General features: G+C 45.5%; 1 protein-coding gene across 1 annotated transcript in view; it reads right to left on the reverse strand.

Moving 5' to 3' along the window:
- Window positions 1–11,592, reverse strand: part of Slc25a33 (solute carrier family 25 member 33) — a 25,444-nt gene extending 13,852 nt beyond the window's left edge. Inside the window, exons 1-2 of the mRNA XM_021200582.1 lie at window positions 11,333–11,592; window positions 1,166–1,345 (exon numbers count right to left, since the gene is read on the reverse strand). Of these exons, the coding sequence (XP_021056241.1) occupies window positions 1,166–1,345; window positions 11,333–11,388 (236 nt within the window). The 5' untranslated portion in view covers window positions 11,389–11,592. The remainder of the gene's footprint in view (window positions 1–1,165; window positions 1,346–11,332) is intronic.
- Between the last annotated feature and the right edge of the window lie 1,328 nt (window positions 11,593–12,920).

Consider the following 12,920-nt stretch of genomic DNA (forward strand, 5'->3'; position numbering starts at 1 on the left):
TAATCCTGGCTGTACTGGAACTCACTCTGTAGACCAGGCTGGCCTCGAACTCAGAAATTCACCTGCCTCTGCCTCCCAAGTGCTGGGATTAAAGGCGTGCGCCACCACGCCCAGCCTACGTACAACCTTTTTAATTGGGCAGCACCACTTTCATAAGAACCTGACTTAACTCCATGGTTAACATTTTGACATGACCATAGTGGAAATGGATATTCATGTGAAAGTGGCAATTTGTGATGTCACAGCCCCTGACTGTATCAACCAACCATTGCTGTGGGTCTGTGTGAAGCATTGGCTTTTGTGTGGTGTGGAAGTGGTTCTGAATTTTCAATGACAGAGTGCCCTTTTCCTTTGGTTTCCACTGTGATGAATAACTCGTGTAGGTGGGGCTACTGGAGATATGAGAAACTAGAGGCGGAGAATACATATCCCATAAAACTTGCAGAAGAGAAACATACACATTTACCATATAGGCCTAGTCCAGCAGGTAGCTATGGCGTTTGGGTAACGGGTTCTCACATAGAGTAAATGTTAACTCCTCATATGAAGCAGTTCTTCTGAATGCTAGTGAAGTGGCCTGCTTACCCACATCCATTTCACAATGGACACACAGGAAGCATTCATTCTCTCAGTCACTGAGGACCACACATGCTGTTTGTCCTCACTGAGCTCTGAGCTGCCTCACACACCCTGGCCTGCGGCCTTCCTGTGTCTGTCACTAACCACCTGCTTTTGGGAATCTACTCGCTCAGTGTTGAAACCTTGATCCTCCTCAGCAGCAACTTCTTTTTTAAAAATCTGACCAAGGCTGCGGAGATGGCTCAGTGGTTACAAACACTGGCAATTCTTCCACAGGACCTCGGCTCTATTCCCAGCATCTACACGGCGGCTAACAACTGTTTGTAACTCCTGCTCCAGGGGATTCAACACCTTCACACAGACATAAGTGCATGCGAAACACCAATGTACATTTAAAAAAATAATTAAAAACAAAAACGAACAAGCAAAACACCCATCTGACCAGCACAGTGGCATAGTGAGTAAGACGAATGTCACCAAACCTGACAACCTGATCCCCGGAGCCCTCCCTCCACCCATGTGCTATGGCTGTGTAAAGTGGACAGGCGGGTGACAGGGGAGGCCTGCATGACTGGGTTGCACTTACTTCAGAACCTGTAGGAGTCCAGGCGTCACAGACGTTGGTCTCACCATTCCAGCTCCACTAATGGTCCCCAGATGAACCTGAGGGTAATACACCGTCCGAAGGGCTAGTCTCGAGGACTGTAGTCGCGTCTTAATGACTTCTAGTGGACATGTGAAAATAGCACCAACAGTGCCCCCGCACCTGCAGGAGAGAGGCCACAGCAGGATCAGAAGGCAGCACACATCTGTCAGCAAATGTGATTGACATCTAGTCTTTTCCTCTTTAAAACAGAGGACCTAAAAAAACAAACAAACAAACAAACAAAAAAACAGAGGACCTGTGTTCATTTCATGTAACTTCAAGGACTTAAACATATTAGTTGAGGCTCCAGAACTAAAGAGAACCACTTTACAATGACCTGTCAGCTCAGATGCCACATGGCCACTTGTCAACAGTTTGGTGCCATCCTTCTGTAACTCCACAGAGTACTGTAACCAATCCCCACTAGACTCGCCATGAATCGTCTAGAAAACACATGAAAGCTTCAGTTCTGCCCTTCACAACAAATTGAACTCTTTTTAAACATATTTCTTCTTGGTACAAGAATGAACTCAGGCTCAACTAGGCAGATGCTCTGGGCTATACTCACAAGACCTTCTCCTGCCTCCGAGTCACAGTGTGCGCCACTATACCGAGCTTAAACGCCTTTCAAGACAGTATACTTGTTTATCCTAAACTTCCGCTACCCACCTTCTCTTCCACGACTATCTATGGACCATGCTGGATGGGCTGGCTACAGAGACAGTGCCAGGCACCATCTAAAGTCAGCTCCCATACAACACATGGCTCTTCAGCAGAGCATGTTCAGGCAATTGCTCAGATATCAGGAAGTCATATCCAACATGATCTCTCTGGCTGGATAGGATTATTTAAACCACTGATCTCCTAAGTCAGTGGGTTTTTGTTTGTTTTGTTTTTAAAGAGTTATTTATTTCATTTATATGAGTACACTGTCGCTGTCCTCAGACACACCACAAGAGGGCATCAGATCCCATTACTGACGGTTGTGAGCCACCATGTGGTTGCTGGGAATTGAACTCAGGACCTCTGGAAGAGCAGTCAGTGCATTTACCCACTGAGCCATCTCTCCAGCCAGTGGTTCTTAACCTTCCTGATGCTATACCCTTTAACCCAGTTCCTCATGGTGTGTAACTCCCAACCGTAAAATTACTTTGTTGCTACTTCATAACTGTAACTATTTTTAACTGTAAAAACCAAACTTTGTTTCCCAGCATCCACTATGCAGCAGCTTGTAACTGCTGTTACTTCAGCTCCAGAGGATCTGATACCCTTTTCAGGTCTCCATAGTACCCACACATTTGTCATATACTTGTAACTAACACACACACACACACACACACACACACACACACACACGCACGTGCGCGCGCGCACACACACACACACACACGCACACACTCATTCCCAAAATTAAAAGTTTTTTTTTGTTTGTTTTTTTTGTTTTGTTTTGGTGTAGTTCTGGCTGTCCTGGAACTCACTATATACCAGGCCTGCCCCAAATTTAGAGATCGATCTGCCTCTGCATATCAAGTGGGATTAAAGAAACATGTGTGCTACCATCACCTAACTGACAAATAAAAATTTTAAAAGGAAAATATAGAGAGAGGGCTGGAGAGATGGCTCAGCAGTTAAGAGCACTGACTGTTCTTCCAGAGGTTCTGAGTTCAATTCCCAGCAACCACATGGTGGTTCACAACCATCTGTAATGGGATCTGATGCCTTCTTCTGGTTTATCTGAAGACAGCTATAGCATACTCATACATAAAATAAATCTTAAAAGAAAATATGGAGTGAAAATTTACTTAAAAATCTTACAACTTAATGTATATTTTATGTGTATATCTCATATGTGTAAAGTAAAGAGGGTACTAAAACTATACACAACAAGAGTTGGGAGATGGCCCCACGTGTAAAATGCTTGCCTCACAAGTAACCACGGTAATGGAGAAGCAGAGACAGGTGGAACTACAAAGCTCACTGTCCAGCTAAGATAGACAAATTGTTGAGCTCCAGGTTCTATGAGAGTGTTATGGTTTGTATATGCTTGGCCAGGGAGTGGCACTATTAGAAGGTACTGATGGAGTAGGTGTGTCACTGTGGGTGTGGCTTTAAGACCCTCATCCTAGCTGCTTGGAGACCAGTATTCTGCTAGCAGCTTTCAGATAAAGCTGTAGAACTCTAGGCCGGGCAGTGGTGGCGCACGCCTTTAATCCCAGCATTTGGGAGGCAGAGGCAGGCGGATTTCTGAGTTTGAGAACTGCCTGGTCTACAGAGTGAGTTCAAGGACAGCCAGAACTACACAGAGAAACCCTGTCTCAAAATAACTACCACCAACAACAAAAAAACCAAAACAAACAAAACCCCCCAAAACCTGTAGAACTCTCAGCTCCTCCTGCACCATACCTGCCTGGATGCTGCCATGTTCCCACCTTGATGATTATGGACTGAACCTCTGAACCTGTAAGTCAGCCCCAATTAAATGCTGTCCTTTATATTTATAAGACTTGCCTTGGTCATGGTGTCTGTTCACAGCAGTAAAACTCAAACTAAGACAGAGAGTCTCTGTCTTTAAACAAAAAAAGTTGACCTTTATATTCATATATACCAACATATGGAGGAATGCAAGAACATTGCAACCTTAGGGCCATGTGATCAAAATCTGAGACCACTATTTTAGACTTGGTTCCTTGGTTCCTAGCCTAGGCAATTCTGTGACACCTCCAGTGACACTGGCCACATCTCAAGGCACTTTTGGTTGTTGAAGTGATGTTATTAGCAAACTGGTAGGCTGCTAAACATCCTAAAGCGCACAGGGCTAAGCAATCACCCCATCAAAGCTGGAAAGCTCCATTCGAAACAATAAGGCAAAAAGCTCATCTTGGAGACAGTGTAGACAGGGTGGTGGCATCGCTGGCAGCCTCCCAGCATATGGCCCTTCTGTCCTCACCAGGCCTGTCTCTTAAGCCATACACTATGAATGGGACCAAGGCCATTTCTACTTTTAACTCTGACTCACTTAAACCCATTAACATGATACTATGCACTCCACCTCACTGTCGTCCAGAGAAGAGCATGTGATTTGGCCCAAGATACTCATCATAAATTCCCTTAGAGAGCAATGACTGGTTTAGAGATGGGTGTGCCTTCAAGCTGGTCTCATAACTGAAACTCAAGACCCACTCAGTGGTGGAGACAGAGGAACTGCATGCAGGTGAGGGGACCACATGGTTATCACTGGGAGGAGAGCAGTCAGGGCTCCAAAGTGATGGTGGAGAGCTTGCTCCAAGAGGTAAACCAGTGACAAGTAGATTTCCTCTTGCTTACAGCTCCAAGTCCTAAATCTACACCTAAACTTTGCAAGAAAGCTCACAGGAAGTTTACTATTGCAGACAACGTTCAATGGGCAGTCAGCACTCTGGTGTAGGAGGTTACATTTCCAATGGCTATGTGGAAACTTCCTGGATGTTAATTTAATTTCTTTCACAGGGTAAGTTTTTCACAGGCCTTTTCTCCTATGTCTGTTTCCTCTTGTCTCCTCCTGAAGTTAGAATTCCTTTCCTAGTTTGTTGTCCAACTCCCAACAATGGTCAGCAGCAGCTGTGAATGGAAGTCCAAGGATCTAGCAGTTGCTCAGTCCCACAAGAAAAGCAGGTGAAGAAGAGGGCAAAAATTTTAAATTATGTACATAAATTAATTACCTTTCACCTCAGAATTTCAATAATCAGGAAATTTTACATATATATATTTCAGTAAAAATATGCTGCTTCCTGGGCATATACCCACTCACTTTGGCACTAAAATCAAAGCCAGAGTGCTTTTCATTTAAAAAAAAAAGTTTATTATTTTTAAAATACTGCATTCATGTGTGTGTGTGTGTGTGTGTGTGTGTGTGTGTAGTGTTTATGTGGCAATCAGTCAGTTTTCTCCTTCCTCCACGTTGGTCCCAGATATTGAACAGATTGTCAGGTTTGGGGTCTAGTGCCTTCGTCAGCATAAACACTGCTGTACACGTGTGGATGTCAGAGGGACAACTCACAGTTCTTTCCTGCCATGTGGGTCTCCAGGTTTGAACTCAAGTTGCTGGGCTCAGCAGGAAGCCCACCGAGCTACCTCTTAGGCCCCAATGTGCTATATACAGTAAAAACACTACCCAACTCATGATAACTGATTCCCATGCTCATGTGCTATACGTAGGTACAGAATGAATGGACTGTACCAACAAACAATCCCAACAGGTACTCTGCAACCCTCTACTCTTCAGGAATTCAACAATTTTCTCTCTTCTCTGATACTTCTGTAATCATTACTTGAACATTAGTTATTTTTGGCATACACTACAATATTCTGGTAAGTTTACTTAAATATCTGACATCAGGCTTATGAGATGTCAATAGCAAACTGCATATTCATTCCATTAAGGCAAAAACAATTGGAAGTAGATGGTTCTCCTTTATATGATATGTCCTCTATTCCATTTCATTTGGAAAGAAAACGTTCTCCTAAGGTTGGAAAGATGGCTCAGTGGTGAAAGGGTACTTGCTTGCTCTTGCGGAGGACCCAGGGTCAGTTCCCAGCCCCTACATGGTGGCTCATAACTGTTTCTGTAGCTCCTGTTCCATTCTGGCCTCAGTGGGCACCAGACATGCACATGGTGCACATACATATAGGCTAGCAAAACACTCATATGCATAAAATGAAAATACATAAATCTTAAGAGGGAAAAAAAAGCATCCCAAATAAAAAAGAATCATATCTTTCCAAAATAAGAGAAATCTAAATTAGCATACCTTATACCAATATAGTTTCAGCAAATATTAATGTGTAATGCAGCAAAAACGTAGTTTCTCTTTATTTAGGACAATTCAGACCACAACAATTTATACCCGAGTTAAGTTAATAAGTTGGTATTAAATTGTTTAATACTGACTGGTAGTTGTAACCTGCTGGGCACAAGAAACTTTTATCCTTAGCTGGGGGTGGGAGTGAGGAGTGAGGGTCAGGGGTAGCAGCGCACACCTTTACTCCAAATGCTAGGGAGGCAAAGGCAGGTAGATCTCTGAGTTCAAGGACAGCATGACCTACAGAGTTAAGTTCCAGGATAGCCAGGACTACTCAGAGAAACCCTGTCTTGTACAAAAAGGAAGAGGAGGAGGAGGAAGAAAAGGAGAAGAAACTTCCATTCTATTGGACATTTCCTAACCAAATTAAAAAACAAAACAAAAAATACTTTTCATATATTCAAATATACTAGATGAGGACATCAATTATATTCACAATGGTATATACATAGCCTGATCAAAATATTGCTCATTATATTTGTTTAATAATTCCTGTAAGCATGTGTTACTGTTTGTCGGTCTTGCATGTTCAGTGGATACAACCAAGGACTTGTGTCTGCTAGCAATGCTTTACAGTGAGCTCTATCCTCAGATGCAGGGAAGGTGGAATGGTCTCTACACTTTCCCAGACAAGGGAACAGCCATCTCTGTAATGCTGCAAAGTAGCCAGGATTAAACTGGTAGCAACATAGTGCCAGAGTACACCTGTCAGCTGTTGTCAATGATCTGTGGGAAGACAATACATTCAGAAAATATCATGGACTACACATGTTCAGACCTTAAAGATCTACTATATTCCCATTAAAAGACTTTTTTTGGAGTATGCTGGGGATTGAACCAAGAACCCAGGGCCACTGTCATAATAAACACACAATCTACTAATAAAGTTATTTCCTGGCCCCTATTAAAAAATATTTTAAAGGTCATATAATTGTATATTATGATAAAACACACACAAAGCCACACCATAAACAATAAGACTGAAAGTATCTAGTGCAGACTGTCAATCTCTGAATCTACCATAGCTTAATCCAGCTGTCCAGTCATCTCCAGCTCAGGGCAGATCTAATCACCACTCTTTGGTAGCACTGCAGGCAAAGGGTGTCACTTACCAGAACACAAGCCCCCCAGGCCCTTGAAGGCAAATCAATTCACAAGGAAGGGCCTCTTCTTCCTTCCTTCCTCTCCCTCCATCTTCCCCTCTAGATGAGGTTTCTCTGTGTAACAGCCCCTGGCTGTCCTGGACTTGCTCTATAGACCAGACCTGTCCTTGTTTCCTAATGGGATGGTTTAAATCACAGAAAGGAATGGCAGTCTTTATGAAGTGGAAACTTAAGGTTTCTTTGGAAAGTTGGTTGGACGGTGTTTGCTGGGGCAAACATGTAGTTAAAGTGGACATGGGTGTGAAAGGCTAAGGCCGACTCATGAAGGAATGTTTCACTGGAGCAGACACTGGAGGGTATAAATAGGTCTTGATGGACAGTGATGAAGGCTAAGCTAGGCTTGCTTATAGAGCTAGCTGTGTAATGCTTGTGGGTCTTGAGTCTTCACTGATCTTCACTTCCCTGAGAGAGGCACAGCCAAGAACCTCTCCTGGTGTTCCTGCTGGCCCCTCTTGCTGACTTGTGCCAAGGTTGAGGTCTGGCTGTCTCTGCTAGGTCAAGCCACTGCTCTTTGCTAACCTGACTCTACCCAACTGGACTGCTGGTGTATCCATGAGGTTTTTGTGAATTGATCGAGCTGCTGCTGCCGCCTGCTCACCTGTGATATGAACTGGCGATTTCCAAACAACACAGACCGGAGTTGCTCCAAAGATCCCCCCATCCCACCCATCCCACCCCCGATACCCAATCCTTTTTTTCCCACTACCTCTGGTGGATGGTGGGTTACAAGGAAGGTTAAAACATTTAAGAATCATCATTAAAAATAGGATTTGAAAAAAATAAAAGTTATATCTTTATTTGTTAGAGTAACAATGTCTGAGTGCTTTGACAACACTGACACTGAGGAAAGACAAACCTTATAGGTACTAACTTTTAATGCCAGGAATGAAGCTCATCCACACAGATGCAGCACACGCTAGGAGGCAAACGAAAATGCTTTAGCTTGGGACTAGAGAGATGGCTCTGTGGTTAGGAGTACATGCTGCTCTTCCAGAGGACCAGACTTGATTACCTGCACCCACATGGCAGCTCACAACCATCTGTGACCCAATTCAAGGGGATCCAATACTCTCTTCAAGCCCCTGATGGGCATAGGGCATATATGTAATACATAAATTACCTGTAGACAAAACAGCCATACACATAAAATCAAATCTAAAAGATCTTTTGGCTCAGCAGCTGTATCTCCACAGGCATGATTTCTAGTGCATGAAAAGGGACAAAGTGGCAATTAAAAAGATGTCATCAGTGTGTTTAGGAGCTTGCTATAAATTATGCCCTTCACTCTGTGATGGTGTATTTATTCTCTGATACCCACTCACACATGGGCTTTAGAAATCGGATTTGCCCTCACCGGTCTCTCCATAACTTGGGACTGAATATTAAACAGAGACTCACTAAAGGTAAACTGTACTCAGAAATGCACTACAATGGAAATCAATACATCACCATGAAGAAAGCAAAGTGAAGAGCAGGCAGGGGCTTCAGCCGGCCAGGCAACGTGGTTCAAGCCTTGGAATCCTAGTACTTAGAAGGCTGAGGCAGGATGCTGGGGGTGTGAGGCTAGCCTGGGCTATATGGTGAATTTCAGACCTGCTCACACAAAATAAACAAAAAGAACTCAATATTATATTTAAAGTGAGTATAAAATTGGGTTGGGGCATATAAACACTTTCCCAAAGTGCTTATTTTTAGATTTTGGTCTGTGGTGGCCTTTCTTTCTGTTCTCTTCTCAATAAGGCAATATGCTACACCGAAAATCTATTATATGTTAATATAGGAAATAATCTTTGGAAATAATCCAGAAACTTGTTCCTTCAATTGGCCGGGCAGTGATGGTGCATGCCTTTAATCCCAGCACTTGGGAGGCAGAGGCAGGCAGATTTCTGAATTCCAGGCCAGCCTGGTCTACAGAGTGAGTTCCAGGACAGCCAGGGCTACACAGAGAAACCCTCTCTGGAAAAACCAAAAAACCAAAAAACAAACAAATAAAACAAAACTATGAATTGTTTCGGTGCAGTCTGTTTTTTCCAGGATCTAAAATAGATTGTCACTAGCTATAATAATTTATGAGCCTCTGATAGCTAGTAGAAGTGTATTACCAGGACCTGGCAGCACATATCTTTAATCGTGGTACTTGGGAGGCAGAAGCAGACACAGAGGATCTCTGTGAGCGCTAGACCTTGTCTCCACAAAACAAAACTTGTTTGTATTATTATAACTAGGGATATCGTTAAATCTGTTTGGGAACATAGCCTTCAATGACTATTCAACAAACAAGGGAAATGCAACAGATTTTAAAGCAAGATCTCAGACCTCTCAAAGGCACTGAACTTAGCTCTCTGGGGAGCTGCCAGCTAACAACAGAGGAAAGGGCTTACCAGACCCCTGGGCTGACGGCTTTTAACTACAGTCTGTGCCCTCTTTATACCAACTCCTCTCATGCTCTACCTTAAAAGGTGTTTTAGGCTAAAATCCAATTAGAGCTCTGAAAGCATCTTTTTGAGGGTTCATTTCTTTTCTTGTCTGCAAGCTGAGATCTTAAATGGCCAATGAAGGAACCAGAACTTGTTAAACACCACTGCTTCAGGCACAGCACTAATAAACTCCCTGCCTCTTAATGAGTCCCGCAAGCCTCACTGCCCACTGCGGTATTCTCTATCAGAACGAAAAGAGGCTGGAATTGGCAGCCAGAGGGCACTGTGAAGGGTGTGCAGGGAAATCCATCCAGACAGGGCCATCAACTATAGTGAGCCTCAACACAGGCCGCTCTGAAACTCCTCCAGTTAAGAGCATGCACACATACAACGCAAGAGACCACTCAGTTAAAAAAAAAAAAAAAAAGAAAGAAAGAAAAGGAAAGAAAAGAAAAAAGTGTAACAAACAAACAAAACAACCCACTGAGTATAAACATTTCTCTTGGTTTTAAAAATATGCCTAATGGGTTTTAAGTTCCCAGGGATGACACATTTATATAATGTGAGGGTGCCTTCTGAGGCTTGCTCTCAAAGGTAATACCAATGAAGGCATGGATAGGAGGAATGAGGGCCTGACAGGAATGAATGAACAAGAAATTCCTCCTGCCTGAGCACAGCCATTAAAGCTATCTGCCAGGTGAAAGATACTGCCAGTCTGCCAGGTAGAAGTACCAGGGCACCAGAAACCCTTTCATCACCGTTACTTTCTGGGTAATTCTTCAACCCTGACTTTCTAGTATATGGAACTCTTTAGGTCCAGCCCACAGCTACTGTTCGCAAGTGAAGATGATAACACAGGAAAAACGCTGCATGTTATGTAAAACTTAAATAGTTGGGCTAAATCTCAAAGAGCTCTTCAAGATCCCAGCGCTGGGGACAAAGCTCCATAGATAGTTTGAAAACCAGCACCAAAAGGGTCCCAAGCCACTAGCAGCTATGACAAAAGGAAAAAACAATTTACTATTTTTTTAAAAAAAAAACCCTAACACCTGTTTTTTTTTTTTTTTTAAAGTGGGTTTATTCAGCTCCTAGTTGCATCCTCCTATCACAACGTTCCTCCACTGAAAATCACTGAAAGGTGCTTTAGGATCAATTAGCACTGACCAACCTTCCGAGGTCCCCATTCACCCTCCCACGTGGTGCAGACCAGCATCCGTTTTTTTCCCCGGTTCTCCGCAGGGCAGGCTACGGGCTGCCCTGCGACACCTGTCCGCAGCTGACCCAGCGCAGTACCTCCTGGGCTGGCTACCCCGGGACCTCCAGCATCCGCACCTCTGAAGCGGTGAGTGGCCGCAGCGTGATCAGGAAAACGCCAGGAAAAGGCCGGAGCCACAGGGGCTCGGCGCGATCGCCCCTGGTGACAGCCACACCAGCCAGGAATTGTTCAAAAGGAGAATACGGCGAGAGGCGGCCGGTGGGTGGGGGATGGGACCGCGGACGCGCCGGGTGGAAAGCCGCCGTGCCGGCTGACCCCGCGGTGGGGACGCCGAAGCCACGACCCTCCTGGGATGCCCGCCCTGGCTTCACCCCAGTCCGCGACAGACGGGAAACGCGGATTCCCAAGGACACGGCAAACGCAGGGGGAGAAGGCCGGGGCTGAGGCGAGAGCAGCTCGGGCCCGAGACTCACCCGCCGGCGAAGAGATGAAGCAGCGTGTTCTCCTTCTGCTGAGTGCCCGTCGCCATGGCCGCGCCGGCTCCGCGGCCCGCCGCAGCCGCTCGTGGGACGCGCGAGGTCTCGAGCTCCGCTGGCTTCGCTGCCTTCCTCAGGCAGCCGCCGACGCGCCCATGCGCGCGGGAGGCCCAGGCGCCCGGCTCCCTCCGCCGCGTCGCGCCCGGCCAGTCAGCAGCCTCTGCGGCGCTTTCCAGCCGCTCGCCAGAGCCTAGCGTGCGGCCGTCACGTGGCGGAGGCCGGGCCGTGACGTCACGGGGCGCGGCGCGGCGGAGGTGTGAGCCCGGATCCCGTACGTCTATTGGACGGCAGGTGGATGTGGGCGTGGTGGTCGTGCAACGCGGGGCGGGGTCAGACCCCGAAGGGCTGCTCGGAATAATAAGAGGATGACCTGCAAACAGGTCGAGGCTGCTTGGTCCTTCTCAGAGGCTGGAAACTGCCTGGGTAACCATGCCCCATGCTCCAGGCCTCCTCCTCTTCTTCTTTTTTTAAAAATTATGTTAATGTGTGTGCGATTTGCTTTGGTTTTGAGACAGTCTTACAGTGCAGTCCTGGACGGCCTGGAACTTGCCATGTAGACCAAGCTTGGCCTCATTTTATCCACCTGCCTCTGCCTCCCGAGTGCTGGGATTAAAGGCATGTGCCACCACTGCCCAGCAGCTTGGAACTTTCTATGTAGACCAAGATGACCTCGAAGTCACATTGATCCTTTTGCCTCTGCCTCTCCAGTGCCGAGATTAAAGGCATGCACTACCATACCCAGCTGTTTTTTTGTGGCTTTTATTGTGTGTGTTTAAGGGATGCCATGGGTTCACATATGCCACTGTCCAATGGTGAAGACCAGAGCACAGCATGCAGGAGTCAGTTTTGCCTATTTATTCATCGTGTGGGTCCCAGGAATTGACTTGTCTTTTGAGACAGGGTTTCTCTGTGTAGTTCTAGGTGTTCTGGAACTTACTGTGTAAACCAAATTGGCCTTGAACTCACAGATCTACCTGCTTCTGCCTCCTGAGTGCTGTGATTAAAGGCATGAGCCACCATGCCTCACGAATTGGACTCAATTCCCAGGAATTGGACTCAAGTCATCGGATTTGGCTGCAAGTACATTTACCCTGAGCCCCAGATCTTTTTAAGAATTTTATTTTGTAATATTTCCATGAATAAACATGTATACTGATTATATATTACATCTCACAGCTCTGAGCTTAAATGGGAATAAAAACCCACTTCACCTAAACAGCCTGCCTTTAGTGTTTTGTGTGTTCTTGATCTTTCTATAAATAGCATTGTATTTGGTATGTATTTTTGCAGTGTGAATTTTGTACCGTGTGCGCTGATGCTCGGACTTGAGCGACCCAGACCGCTCCTCCCCTTAAATACCCTGGAACTCTGCCACAGTGAGCCTGGCATCTGCTTACCTCCAGGTCTGGCTCTTGGCTGGGCCTTGCCTGGTTGCCTGGGCAGCACCTGATCACATGACTTCGGTGACTCCGTGTGGGCTTCTGCACTCACTCTGTTGTTTTAGTCAAACTGTTTGTCCCATTTT

Source organism: Mus pahari, chromosome 6 (assembly GCF_900095145.1).
Source record: "Mus pahari chromosome 6, PAHARI_EIJ_v1.1, whole genome shotgun sequence".
Taxonomy (NCBI): domain Eukaryota; kingdom Metazoa; phylum Chordata; class Mammalia; order Rodentia; family Muridae; genus Mus; species Mus pahari.